The sequence below is a fragment of the Aythya marila genome, assembly GCF_965140915.1.
Source record: "Aythya marila genome assembly, chromosome: 3".
Lineage (NCBI taxonomy): Eukaryota > Metazoa > Chordata > Aves > Anseriformes > Anatidae > Aythya > Aythya marila.
The window spans coordinates 112,112,149-112,127,040 of record NC_139044.1 but is presented as its reverse complement, the minus strand read 5'-3'; the positions used below and the strand labels follow the sequence as shown (position 1 = coordinate 112,127,040).

At 37.5% G+C, this 14,892-nt stretch overlaps 1 protein-coding gene across 3 annotated transcripts in view; it reads left to right on the top strand.

The window, feature by feature from the left end:
- ATAD2B (ATPase family AAA domain containing 2B) overlaps positions 1 to 13,668 on the top strand; it is an 83,362-nt gene extending 69,694 nt beyond the window's left edge. For all 3 annotated transcript variants that reach the window (XM_082755899.1, XM_082755900.1, XM_082755898.1), the window contains 4 exons: positions 4,888 to 5,583; positions 7,180 to 7,307; positions 8,442 to 8,570; positions 10,137 to 13,668. In XM_082755899.1, the coding sequence (XP_082612025.1) occupies positions 4,888 to 5,583; positions 7,180 to 7,307; positions 8,442 to 8,570; positions 10,137 to 10,178 (995 nt within the window). In that variant the 3' untranslated portion in view covers positions 10,179 to 13,668. The remainder of the gene's footprint in view (positions 1 to 4,887; positions 5,584 to 7,179; positions 7,308 to 8,441; positions 8,571 to 10,136) is intronic.
- Positions 13,669 to 14,892: the final 1,224 nt, after the last annotated feature.

Sequence of the window (14,892 nt, the reverse complement as noted above, 5' to 3'; positions counted from 1 at the left end):
GTGATTTACAATCTTTGAATCTTCTAATTATATCTAGTTCCTTTCCCATCTTGACTTCTGTGTAGTCTGCAGCTTTGTCACTGTACGGCTGTGCTTGTGTGACAGAAGGGGATATAACTCAACTCTGAAGCTTCTGTGCCATGCACCCATGTTTTTGAGGTCTATTTTATTGAGACTATACCAAACAGTAAGGTGACAGTAGTTGATGTGCACTGTAGAGGATAAGTATGCTTATTTCACCAGGTATTGTCATTACTTGATGTTACCTGGCACGAAAATCATGAAGCAGAATCTGTCAGTGCACAATAATTCAGGATTTCTGGAAGTCCGCTACACATTTCATTTCACTTGAGTTTAGAGGACTAGTGCTTCTGAAGGAAGTCTGTAATTTCTTTTATAGTCTTGGGAGGCCACCTCTGCACCGAATGCTATCTGCCTTAAGTTTAGAGATCTTTCATCAGATTCAGTGTCTCAAGGTAGGAATGGAAGAATTGAGAAACCCCACTTATTGCTTAAGGAAATGTAGGGTAAATTTGTATTCAGTAATTAATTAAATTTTATTACATTTCTTTAAAATGCTCTCTGCATAGACTGCAGCTTAGCACAAATTAATGAGTGGGGAAGGGTACACATGAGGCTGATATCAAAAATAACCCAAATAAAATGTACATGATTTGTGGTCAAGCAGGTATTTATTGTCATTACCCCAGTTCATACAGAATTTGTAATGACTTATAGAAAAAGCAAACCAGAAAGAAGCTAGAACTGATGTGAGGATCCCCTTGGCAAATCTGTAGAGGTTATGTGCAGATTATAGAGAAGAGTTCCACAATTCAGAAAGCAAGTGAATGTATTCATGTGTGAATAATTGGTATTATAATAGTTTGAGTTATAGAAACTCAGTTCTAAAAAGCAGGATTCCTCTGACAATAGTATTTCTACTGCCTCTGGCACAAATAGTGCCAAAAGACTGGGTATCAATGGATACATTTCAGATGAGTAGTTTTAAAAGGAATAATTGAAAAGGTGTTAATGCATTAACTTGCAATTGTATATGCTCTGCTAGTTTTTGTTTTTTTTTTTGTATTTTTTTTTTTTCAAAGTTAACTCCTAGTTTTTCTTCTGTAATCCATTACCTGTTCTGTTACTCACTGAGAACTTCAGTGTGTCATGAATCATACAGGCTGAAAAGTGGTTCTGCTCTTGATGGTTTACAATCTTACAGAAGATAAACACGAAAGTGAAGGAGAGGGGACTCCAGGTTAAGTTTATTATTTAGCAGCAAACCATGAACATTTGCCCTTTAGTTCTGTATCAGTGTTACACTTTGGTAGCTCCTTCTTTATTGAACCATCGTTTCTCACATCTGTGTTATTCTCTCAGTAGTGCCTTTTGCTTTGTAGTGAATATAAAGAGAATGTAGATAATGAAACGTGGTGCAGACTTCTACATTTGGTCCCAGGAGTCACTGCTCCATTCAAAACCCTTGCTACTCATAGTAGACTCTTATTTTTACTGGGGGAATTAGGCAGGACATAAAGACTGCTGGTGTGTGTGTGTTTTTTTATTTTTGTTTGTTTTTAAATATTGCATTATTTGCTCGAGTTTTCACTCGTCCTTGGAAAGAAGAAAACTGAAAGAGCCAAGCCTCTGCCTGCATTGTGTAAGAAAGAAAATCAGTGTAACAACATGAAGGGTGCTAAGGATCTGGAACCAAAATTGGTATGGTCAAGAAAGTAAAAACTGGAGAATGTACTCAAAGGTGTATTAGGTAGGGGATTATCAGCCTCACTGAGGTCCTGAAGTTGTGTTAAATGAACTCAAATCAGAGATTTAGGTACATTTATGAAAGCCTGTAGAAAAAAGGCTTCAGTGGCTGGAATGGAAGTGGCTGAAAGGAAGAAGACATTTATTTAGCTGAGTGTCAGGAGAAAAAGTTGATTCTTAGAAGCATACAGACAAAAAAAAAAAAAAAAGGATATTTGAGTTGTTAGTTAGAGGTGTGGGCCATTCAGTGGCAATAGCACTTCCTTAAAACAAGTGTAAGAGTCTGGGAAGGAAAAATTGTGACACTAACCAAATGCTATTGACTAAATATGAGTGAAAAACAAAACTAGATTACGGCATTTGTCAGTACAAAAACTTAAACATTGAGAAGGCATATTCTGCAGTACCTGTCAATGAGAAGAGGACATATTCTGCAGTATCTGTCAATGAGAAGCTGTTTTCTTTTCTAAACTGCAGTGGTTGGCTGTAGGTATAATTTTTTTTGAATATTGTGACATAAAGACCAGTTTTGTAATAATAGCAGTGTTTCAATCAAAGCTCTGCTGTGTGCGCATACTTTGAGGTGGATGAAATATTTTCTGCATTCACTGGTTTTTATGCAGCGTAAAATAGAAAACCTCAGAACTCCTGGGAGGAGATCTTCTTGCAACACGTATTGCTTTGTCCTAATTAAAAACAATGAAAGCAACTTGCACAACTGTGAAAAGGCCCTTAACTTAGATTTGAATAGCTTGCATGAGAGTGAGAGTTCGCTGGGCTTGCTGACTGTCATTTAGGAAGACTTGATAATTGATGAAATGTGTAGTAAAATGGAATTAATTCTTTACTCTGATTTCTCACAAGCCTAGGAATTTTAGGAATGTGCCTGGGTATTTAGGCAAATGTAGGCTCTCAGGTAGAGGTTGCAGGTGAACAAAATAGTTGCACCAGTAAATGGGCATTTTTAAAGTATAAGTCACTAATAATGATAAATACCACGTTATAGCGAAGTTACCCTAAAAAGCCAAAATCATTGGATCTATAAAAATCCAATTTACTGATTTATACACTTGAAGACGTGTTACATTTCCTTGAGAACACTCTTCGTTCTGTGTTTTATTTGTCCATCTTTGGAGTTGACCCGAGAATAAGCTCATTGCCTAATAGGGGATTTTTTTTGTCTCTTAAGTTTATTAATCCGTGTGTTTAGTTTCAGATCTACTGTGCGTGTGATTGTTAAAAATCTCTTGCTGAAGAAAGGGAGAGGCTGTTAGCTTCTGATGTTACAAGGACGGGTTGTGGTTCGTCACCAATAAAACAGTGAAACTGGCTGTAGAAGCTGCTATCATTACCTACAAAGTAGCTGGAAAAAGAGGGTTTTCCCCTCAATTCTTGCAGCTCTTAGTAAGGATTACTTGTAACAATAACTGCATGCTCCAAATGAAACTGGTTTTATTGCAATGTAACTTTAGGTAGCTTTTAAAACGGAAAAGTTGAAATTTATTCCTAAATGTAGTAGTTAAACTACCTGCTTACATATGGGGAGGAAGGTCTGAAGTATACTCGTATTTCTCTGAACTTCTGTCATTTAATTCCCAACACTTGTACCTGCATAGTGCTTGTATCGTCAAAGCTACGCAGTAAACACGGATCTTTGTAACTCAGTGTGAAGTTGGCAGACGCAGATCTAGGACTTACTACCCCATAAATCAAAGCAACCTACAAATAGCAAGAACATTACAGAGGTGCTCAGCATAGTTGATTTTGAAATGGAGTAGAAGTTGTTAATCTGTTAGCTGTTGGCCAGCATTTTCAGTTATAAACACTTGACTGCAACTTTGCAAAAATATCAGCAGTCTGCATTGTAGCTTGAATGTGAATATAGTACTTTCCGTCCTATTAGTGCTCTTGCAGAGGACATTGACAACAGTATTAGATTTGAGTGGTTCTCCTTCTATATTTGCTGATTGTGTTGCAAATGTGCCCCAGACCTCTTTCAGATTGGTGCTCTGGTTGTCTCTCTGTCGGGGGGGACTTCTTCTGAGAAGCTTGCTAGATGATTTTTTTAAAAGGCCCAGGAAGCATACATTGGAAAAAGTAAAGGTGAAAAACTAAGGATGCAAGAGTAATGAAAAAAGGATCACGTGCCTAAATGGCTTCAGGTTGAGTTGTATATATGGGGAGGGGGAGGTGTTGGTGATGAGATAAGAAGCTATGTTTATCCTTCTTTGTACAGACTCACTGCATAAGTGCAGATGTTTGTGCAGTCTTTGGACTGGGTTGCTAAATTGGCCTGGATTTAAAACAAAAATCCTCATTTCTTGAAGCCATGTTTTGCCAGTGCAGTGAGCTTGAGTACACAGGTGAGAATGAATAGGAGACTGAGGAGAGGGTTACTCTATAGTTGATCTAATAACTGAAGATGTCTTTGAATTGACACTGGACATAAATTGAAATGAGAGATTCTGACCAGATAAAAGACAAAAAGCCTGTTCACCCAATGGTTGTGCATTGGTACAGGACACATGGACGCCATCTAGTCTGCATTCAGGAAGGTTTTCGGAATATGACTGCCTAAAGCCCTGAGCAACCTGGTCTGCCCTCATAGCTAAATAATCCTGTTTTCAGCAGGAGGTTGGGCCGGAGACTTCCTGATGTCCCTTCCAACCCAAATTATCTGACAGCTCACGGATTACACTTCCATCTGTTTCCTTGTGTAATGCGTTCAAATAGCTGGTGTTGTAAAAAAGGGAAAATGAGAATAAGGTCTTTAAATTCTGCATTACCCAAATGAGAGTGACTGAGTTCTACATCATTGCTTTGCTGTTTCCTTCTAGTGGTTTACCTGCAAATGGTATGTATGAAATATATTATGTAGGAAAGGCTGTTTATGGAAATGGGTTACAGTAGGAGTTCTGGATGCAACTGGTTGTACTTCTAAAAGTCCTTCGTATCCGAACTAATTTGCTTGCACTGAAGTCAGCAAACAGTTGACTTTTTTTTTTTTGAACTGTGAACATGTTTGCCTCATATTACAGCATATTCTAATATACTAGTCTATTTAAGGGGAGATACCTGCACATCTAAAAGTTTCGTTTCCCTTTTTCCTTTGTAACTCAGTTCGAATAAGGAGAAAGTCAAGGCGGCGCTCCCAGTGGGGCAAAGGCATTATTAAGAAGAGGAAAGTCAACAATTTAAAGAAAGATGAAGATGACGCAAAATTTGCCGATGATGAAAACCACGGAGAAGACAGTAAATTGCTGGAAAACGGAGAGCTAGAGATCAGCGCTGACTGCATTGAGGAGAATGGGGAGGAAACAGGAGACCTCTCCATGACAAATGATGAATCCTCGTGCGATATTATGGATATAGATGCAGAGCAAAGGCTTAACAATGGGACATCAGGAAAGGAAAACAATTTTGCATCCACGGAAGAAGAGAGTTCAAATGAATCTCTGTTAATAACTGACAGTGTTACCCTGAATACTGAAAAGGATTTAAGGAAGGGCTCGACATTGAAAGGGGACTGTTTAAATGGAGAGACATCTGTACACAGCTTAGAGGGTATGCCTGTTCCAGCATGTCACAATGGTAAAATGGAATCGGTTGATGCTGTTTCAGCCAATGACAACACGGATGCATCTAGTAACAAGCAAAAATCTTCATCTGAAGATCAGCCAAAGGAGAAAACAGAAGCTTCCAGTGAAAGCCACGGAGCTGATCTTGTGAAAGCTGAGGTACCACACTGCAGCAATAATGAAAAAGCACTACAGAGCACAGACATTGAGACTAAAGATGCTGAAGCAGATAAAGAAGGTATAGCTTGTTTCAGTTCTGTTATTTTATCCGTGTTAAATGTGTATGTTTTTAATTTTAACGTAAGTTATTATAATGCAGTATATTATGAACTGCTATTTGTGTGAAACTTTTACTGTGCTTATGAGATTTAATTCCACATAAATAAATTGGAAGTCCACCCTTGGCTTGCTGTAATGTTCTCTTAAGCAAGTAACTTTATCTCCAGACTTGAAATATTCTGGCTTTGTATGCTTAAAGAGAAGTATCGTAAGTAGTGAGACAATGTTATTTAAGCTGTAATGGAAGATTAAAAAAATTTATTATCAATGCAGGTAAATATCTATATGATACATACTTTGGTCTATAGGATGTATTTGATCCAAATTTTTATTCATATGATACATGTATGGATTTTTTTTTTGAGGTGGAGATCTATGATAAAAGTGTCATTGATGTTAGATCAGAATTTTTGCGAGTCCCTTCACTATGATTCTATGGTATTTCCTTAAAAAAGAGTTTGCTCACAGCAAAAGTTAAAGCAGCTTAACTCACAGGAAAAGCCAGATACAGCATTGTTTATCTAACGGGGTAGGTATCTGGACTTCCAGTCAACACAGTTAACAGTGCAGCAAAAAGATAAGAGAAAGAGAAGGGAAATCCTGGTGGTGCATAAAAGAAGGGACCATGTCCTTTGAAGAAAAGAGACATAGTTTCCTCAGGGAAGAGAAATAAGAGCCTTATGCATGATTGCCTTTTTAATTAGCTTTTCAGAATTATGTAAAAGAATGAAATCTTTACTTCAAAAGTGGGTGCTGAGATTTACAAAATAAATTAGCTTTAATGAGAGATAGGAATTATGAGAATATCACTACGTACACGTTGTCTGTGTGTGTACACGTGTTTTCTCTGAGGGTAAGGAGCATAGATGAGGAAAGCTCTGAAGGATATCAGAAAGAAGAGTGTGATGTATGTTACAGCCATTACACGTCGTAATTTAATATGTGTATTTTGGATACATTCATGATGCATTATAGTAAAGGGAGGTAAGGGGAGTCCTCAGGAAAAATAAGGCATTTTAAATAGTTGAGAAGGAGGAAAACAGTGAATAAATGTAGGGCTAGAATCAGGAGAAAACTTTAAAATATTTTGTTCTCCAGAACAGAACTGGATAGCAGTTTTAATACAAAGGTAGAAGAAGACAGAAATGTGTCACCAAAGCATGACGTTTCAGAAGTAAGCAGATGTTAGGATTACTGTGATGATGAAGACATGGGATGCTTTGGGAAGAAAGATGAGAATTTTGAACTGCTTAGGAAGAAAGATTTGGGGACTTAGCTTAATATGTGAACTTCTCTTAGAAGCTGTATAATTTGACATTGTTAATTAGAAATGAGGAGAAACTTCCTCAGTGATGCTCAATATTCTATTGAGATTTCAGAATTAAGTTTTAAAGTTGATGGGTTTCATTTGTGCTTTGTGAACTGTGGTTTTGTGCACTCGTAAACCTTGAGAGTTCTGTGAAGCTGATAAATAATGTGCACCAGCAGAATCATGCTTGCATAGTTCACAAAATCCAAGCAAAATCAATTTTATTTATTTTTTTTTAAATTACAGGTATGTTGAAAAGTAAGAAAACTCGGAAAGTCACTATGGAACTGTCAAAACCCACAAGTCTGGAGCATGTCCCAGAGGAACCATCAGATCCCTTACCCTCTGTAGTTGTTGACCATGACAGACTAAAGGTAATGGAACTGAAAAATAGATTGGATTGCTAACAGGCTCCATGGGAAATGTTCCCTTCCTTTGCTATAAAACAAAATTTCATTTATTTTTGACTATGAACAACTTTTTTTGGCAAATTTTTTTTAAAGATAATTTGTCAATCAGTGTTCTTGGCTGAAAAGTTAATAAAACCGAATCCTTATTGCCTCATCATTACTACCTTTACAAATTCAGTAATGGCACAGCAGTCCACTATTTTAAGAGTTTCTCCAAAAGCTGCAATTGTGTGTTAATTGGACATGTCAGTAGCTGAGGAACCGCTGGGTGCCTGGTAATTAGAAGTTAACATCATCATCTCCCTCCCTGTGGACGTATACTTGGTGGAAAGAACTGTTAGTGGATAGGAAAGAAAATTGGAATTTGTGCTGATCTTTTGGTGCTATAGATCGAACTCCTGCTAGTTAATTTTGTTTGTTTTGTTTGTTTAAGCAAAGTTGCAACAGAATTTGCTGTGTTGTGTAGTAGAAACTAGCTTGACCTACTGTGAAATTTAGACCCCACTTGCTGTGGATTACAGATGTTAATTTATTTGGTAAGAACGGAAATGTTGTATTAGGAAAGAAGTCCTAATATTTACTGCTGCTATGGTAAAATACACACTTTCACCATTTGTTTATGAGCAGTTTTACAAGCTTTTCTCCCATGCACTGCTTTTATTGTTCAACATTTGTGGAATTCCAACTGTTTCCATTTGGCACTTCTTAAAAAGTTCAAGTCAATGTAAGTTCTTAAAAATGTCCACTTCAGCTATCAAGACAGTTTTTATGGTTTATCTTAATTATTGACCAAGACGTCACAGGATTATGTAGCATTCAAACAGAACAAACATTGCACTAGCTATTTGCTGCATAAAATCTAAGACAAGAAGAAAGGCATGGATATAAATAGGAAAGTAAAGAGAAATGTTAAGTCCTTTTGTTTCAGTGTGGAAGCAGTGGCCTTGCTATTAGCCAGATGTGGTCCCTTTTATTCGTATATATCTTTGCAAAATAGGGTTTTAGAAGAAGAAGATAGATCACACTCTGATCTGTACTTTAAAGAAAAAAAAGTGGTTATAAAAGCTCTCCTAACTTTATCCTTTGTTCTTCTAACAGAGACTGCTTGATTTGGTGGTTAAGAAAAGTGACAACCTGACTGTTGACCAACTTGAGAGATTGTATTCACTCCTCAGCCAATGCATCTACAGACACCGTAGAGACTATGACAAATCACAGCTTGTTGAGGTGATGTTGTACAGTTTTTTTTATCTGACTTCTGTGAGAATATTTTTTCAAGAACTATTTATGTTCATTGTACTAGCATGCAAAAGCTTTAAATAGATTTTGAGTAAAGTATTTATAAAAATAATAAAATTCAGTATAGTAATGGCTTAAAAAACAGAGATTGTTTCCAGTAATGCTTTCCTCAGAAAAGGGTTAAGAATTTAACCTAAAAGAACAGAGGAAAAGGAGAACAGAATGCAGCAGCATTTAGAAGCACGTACCAGTAGAGTAAGAATGGAGCAGAAGCAGGAACTTTCAGGTAGTCAACGTGGCTCTGCAGAATGTTCCTAAATCACTTATTTTCCTTCATCCTTCTGCAGTATGGGACATATGCTTGATTGTAGCTATCTTACAAGGAATCTGTAAAAAAAAATAGTATCAGAAAGGCATTATGGGTAGAATCATAGAATGGTTTGGGTTGGAAGGGACATTTAAAGATCATCCAGTTCCAACCCCCTGCCATGGGCAGGGATGCCACCCACTAGAACAGGTTGGCCAGGGCCACTCCTCTGCTGATGCAACCCAGGATGCAGTTGGCTTTCTGGGCTGCAAGTGCACCCATGATTGTCTTGGGAATGTCCAACACAGTATGATATTTGCAAGTTTTGTGCTCTGTTGTCATCCTTTTTCCTCTGAAATATTTTCATTTCAAAGGCCTCCTGGCTACATCAGCAGGCAGTGGGTCGTTTTACTGTTGGTGTAGGCTGATCTGATCTGAAAGCACTCTGGTAGTGCTTTCCCTCCAGCAACGTTGCTCTAGTTGCAGAGTGGTTTGGGTCAGCTTTCTGATTCAACTGGTAACCAACCCTGCTGGTAAAGGGGCGAGAATTGTGAGGTTCCAGTTTGATCACTGAACACCAAATATTTTTCTCCATGAATATTTTACTACAAAACGTGGAAAAGCTTTAACATAGGGTGGTATAGAGTTCTTGCAAAATATTTTTGAAACCATTTTCATACTGTTTTGCTGCCTTCACCTAAAATACGTTGGAAATCTGGGCTGAGTGTTATGTAGATTAAAAAGAAAAATGTCCAGCATGAGTACTTAGAGGCAGATTACTTTACTTTGATTCTCCAAACTGTGCAGATCTGTGTTTGCAGCTGGGTCAACAATGGCATGTAAGAGTTGAATTTGTTCACTGTGCCATTGCAGTACTTTCTTAATATATATCAAATACGTTAATTACATAAGTGACCCTATTACACTTGGATTTTTTCATGGACTGTCATGGTAGAGTGTTTTTCTGCATTAATGCTTCTTTAATTAGTTTTCTGTTTTACTGTTTTTTGCTAGCAGATCACAAATAGTGAACAGAAATGTTTATTTTCCTATGAATTATTTGTTGGTGTTTCCAAAAAAAAAAAAAACAACAACAACAACAACAAAAAAACAACAACAAAAAAACACCAAAAACCAACCAACCAAAAAAAAAAAAAAGATCACCACCCCAGTAAATATGATTACTTAAGGTAACTTTATTTTTGTCTGTATATTTATGTATAATTGATGTTCTGTGTTTCTTGCAGGAGATGGAAAGAACAGTTCATGTGTTTGAAACATTCCTGTGAACTCGTCAAGATGGGTGGGTTTATCCTCTCTTAAACTGCTCACGGGAGAGCAGTCCTCTGAGCCATTCAGTTTCCATTTGCACCAAGTATGTGCAGAGCCTTGGTCTTAAGTGCTCTCTCTTTTTCTTTCTGTTGAATTTGGTGCTATTGTCTCAGGTACCTGAAACCAACCAGCCTACAAGAACCAAACGGAACTTCATATAGTTGTATCTGATATAAATAAAGAATACAATGCCACAGCTTGGAGATTTTTGGTGCTACAGAAACTGTTCTCATTTCTGCTCTTGTTCACTCTACATGCATTATCTTTGGGGAAACTTCAGTCAAAGTGGAGACCAACATACACGAGAGAACTGGAAAGAGCAGATCTAAGTTGAATATTTTTAAACAGGCAACCTTTTTTTAATTTTTTTCCAATCTTTCTCTTCTCTGGGGTAACGGACAAAAAAAATCTGTTCTAAAGAAGGCAATGATGCATTGTGGTAGGAATCTTGAGTAACTGGATGTACAGTGATTTGAAGATGAGGCTCTCTAGAACTGCCTATAATGTGCCTTTTAGTCAATTGAGAAAGATAAGGCTAATCAATTGGTTTGGATTATAGCAAATGGCAATGTTAGAAAGCTCTCTTCAGAATGAAGATCTCCAAAAGGATGACTTGTATTCTCTTCATTGGATGGCAGCCAGTATTATGGTTCTATAATGCCTGTCTTACTCTACAGAACTAAACTAAGACACACTGAAAAAAGCCACATACTTTACCAAAATGGTGAAATTCCTTTTTCATTGGTATAGATTTGTTTTAGAAACAAATTACACAGTGAAACTATTCTGTGTTGCTAACAATGAAGCATTTTCCCACCACTTCTTTGTTGTCCATCTTGAGTTCTTTAAGAAAAAAAAAAAGTTTAATACTGGCAGGTTTCTTTCTGAAATTCTGTGTTTGTAATATAGCTTGGACTGTACAGGTAAAAAGATGCTATAATCGATGAAAATCCTGGAGCCCAAGTAAAAATCCTGGAGCCCAAGTTGAAAGTAAAGCTTAAACTAGGCTTCACGACTCAGTCAATGCAAAGCACTGTTAATGTGAGGAGATTGGAGGACGGCCTTTTCGATTGATCCGTTCGGACCACGGTTCTCCAGGTCTGAATTGTGTAGTTCAAAACCTTTCCTTTCTGGAAACTGGAGAGAACAGTCTAGGCAGTTTCAAGAAAAAACATGTTTTGTCGCAAGCTCGGTGTTAAAACGTTACCTGGGCTGATTTATTGCAAAGCTAAGTGGAAACTTTTAGAGAAGTTGGCTGGTGTTACCATCTCTAACCATTCATCGTGACTGTCCCTACGTAGCTGTGGAAGTGTCTTTCCAGAAATATGCAACACAGTGTGATTAGTTTTTAATTAGAGAAAACAGTCTTGGACTACTGCAGAGATACTGAGCTACCTCAGCTTTTTGTATTTTAGTTACCAACAGTGTTTATGGAGGACTGTAATCACTCTGCTCCCATTCACAAGCTGAAGCTAAGGTACTTGTCTCCACCTCTATGGCTAATAGCAAACCACTGCAGAGGAACAAACACGGGCCTTGGGCTACTGCAGTAATCCAAAGTGCTTTGTACATTGTGTTTCAACATCGTTCTACCGTAGATCTTCTCCCCCGAACGCCACTGTTTTTCTTTATGGCTAATGGCAGAAACAGAAAGTTTTTTAAGTACTCATGTACATCTAGTTACACCTAAATGCAACCCATGCAGAATCGCTGTATTTTTTAGGTGGGAAAGTGCGATTAAAAACCACAGCAAGCAGAAAACACATTTAGAATGAGATTCTTTGATCTCACATTTGTTTAGGGGATTTTTTCCATGTTTTGTTTAGTATTTATTAGCATCATACCTGTTTGAGATATTTTTGTGTCTGGTACATTAACAGCATTTTGTATTTTGATGGAAATTGTTACAAACTTTAAGATTTGATTAAATAAAATGTAGCAGATTTTTTGTAGCAAGTTTCTGATAAAAGGGTTTTTTGCAAGTCTCAGGTTCTTGCTGCAGAATTTTTTAAAAATATTTATTCCAGTTTCACTTACTCAAAGAAGTTTTTGTTCAAGTAACAGCAGCACTTGTGGAAGATAAAACTGCATACATTTTTAAGATGATAATAAATTTATATGCATTAAAACAGTTGAGAATTTTAGTCACCAGTGAGTGTGAATAAAAGCAAGTTTAAGCTAATGCCTAGCATTAAAAATGGTTTGAAAAGGTCAGGTTTCTAAAGGAAAATTTTTACTGTCAGTTGTTGATTGGTAAAAATCGTAAGAGGCAGCCCTGCTGATGGGGAGCTGCCCTGTTGTTGTAGGGGAAAGTAGCTGATTTCAAATGTTAGAGTGGACAGCTCAAATCAAATGATATACCCGCCTTCGTAGCCCAAATAACCACACTTCAGTTTTGTTTTCCTTTACGGATGTCTGGTGGTTATAGAGTTAAAGCAGCTGTTAATCTATCCATGTGGTCTTAACTTGTTTACTCTTTGTACGTTTTTATTTTATTTTTTTTTTTTTGCCATATAGCACTGGCAAGAGTTTGTACAAATTGACCTCTCTTCCTTGTTTCTTGTTGTGAAAATTGCAAATAAACTCCTGTGGGAGTCCTTGCGCTGGGGTCAGTGAAACGTGGCCACCCAGAAGAAGGGTGACTTCTCTGCGGGGTTGGCGGGGCTGTCCTGGAGATAATAGAGTTGCTCTTGGGTAAAGTTGATGGCTATGGAGTTAATTGTATTTGCAAGCTTGAATCTCACCTGTGATTATTTTTTTTTGTTCGTTTTGTTTTGTGTCTTCTGTATTGTTACTTGATTTCCTCATATGCCAATGTATTTATAGGATTACTGTTTTTTGTCATATCCCGTCTTCCTTTTTTTTTTTTTTTTTTTTTTAATTAAATTGGTGGGTCAGCTCTGGTTTCTGGTTTTACCTTCAGTCTTCTGAACGGCAGGTCCTGCAGCTGATGGTCCTTTTTTTTTTTTTTTCTAATTTTATTTTATTTTGTAATCAAAACGTAAGCTTGAATTTGGGCTTGTACTTGCATCTTTTGTATCTTGTACATTGGGTTATTTAGACATTGGGGAGTCCTGTTTGGTTTCATTAATGTGTGTCTACTTCGTGGATTAAGTAGACTTCCTTCATCAACTATGGTATATTTTGGATTCTATAGTTTTATTCAGAACTGTGTTTAAATTGATGTTTTGCATTTTGACTTCATTTTACGTTAGTTTGAAGTAAGTTATTTAATTTTTTGAATTTCTGGAAATTTTGAACATTTTACTGTAATTTGTAATATAACTGCTGTGAAATACTTGAATAAAGATGACAAGAAAACACAGCTTTAGCTCCTTCAAACATGTTGTATTTAAAAGAAACTCTACCTCCTTGCTGTTTTCTGATTTCAATCCTTTTCTTACCAGACCTCCTTGATTTCGCAGCTGACATGTTTTACTCTGGGGTCTTGCTGTTTTGTTACGTTGAGTGTTTTAATCTGTACCTCTTGCTTTCAGTGTTTGTCCATTAAAGAAAAACACTTCTGATTAATTTTGACTGCAGAAATGAAGTTAGCATTGTGTGCTGGTAAGTGAGTAACAGAAATGCTCTGAAGTTATCAATGTTGTGTAGTTATGAAGTCCTAGAAAATGTGTTCAGTTACAGGAAACACCCAGGACAGTTTACGGTACATCAACATTCAAGCACCAGGGTTTCACATGAGAGGTTTTTAAAGGAATCCTCTTTCATTCCTATTTATCATAGTTCTCCTTACTTGTAAGAATAACTTAAGTATATCTAAAAATTGCTTTAGTTTCCCCCCTCTGATAATTCTGATAAAGCTGCTGGGGGTTATGGAAGTTCACTCAACCCACAGATATGGGAACTCTTGTGGCAGTTTATCCAGAGGTAGGTAACTGCTTGTAATTTATGTAACGTGGAACAGAGCATGACAAGCCGTTGCATAGATACGTTATGGCCTCTCTTGAGGTGTAGGACATAGAACGCTCCTGTTCCCTTCCCTCTTTTCCTCTGTTTCTAAGCTATAGGGCTCTTGGGCAAAAGAGTGGCTAAGTAAGAGGGCAGGAACTTGTTTCATGTCTGACTTGGCTTTTATGTGCAGCTGTGACAGCACAATTAGATGCTCATTGTCATGTGCCACAGGCTGGGCCCGTTTCAAGTCAGCAGGGCCAGCCCCACTGTTGGGCCTGACGGGCACGGAACTGGGTGCCCCGCAGGCAGCAGCACGGCACTTCACCTGGCACTGGAAAACCCTTCTCGGAAAAACCCTTAGTGAGCTCTGGTGCTTCAAAAGCACGACTTGGTGAGCAGTAGTTGGGCTTCATCAGGTGTGGTTGATAAAGCCTTAGGAAAAACTGGAGCAGCAGCCTGATCTGTCAAGTGCTCGCTGCTTAAACCTGCAGCCACCTGCTGTTGGCTTCTGCACGTAACGTAGTTTTGGCATGCAATTTCCCATATTGCCTTAAATTTGAAATGCTCCACGTCCTCTTTTTTTTTTTTTTTTTTTTTTTTTTTCCTTTAAGATGCTCAGATAATTTATTTAAATAAGTTAAAAATGAGATCCTTTTGTTTTCTATCTCAGGCAGGATTTGGATCAGGACTTGCAGTATTTGGGGCTTTAAGCTAGCACCGCCTGTGAATGAATTCTGAAAGGCAAATCAGTAAAGTTAT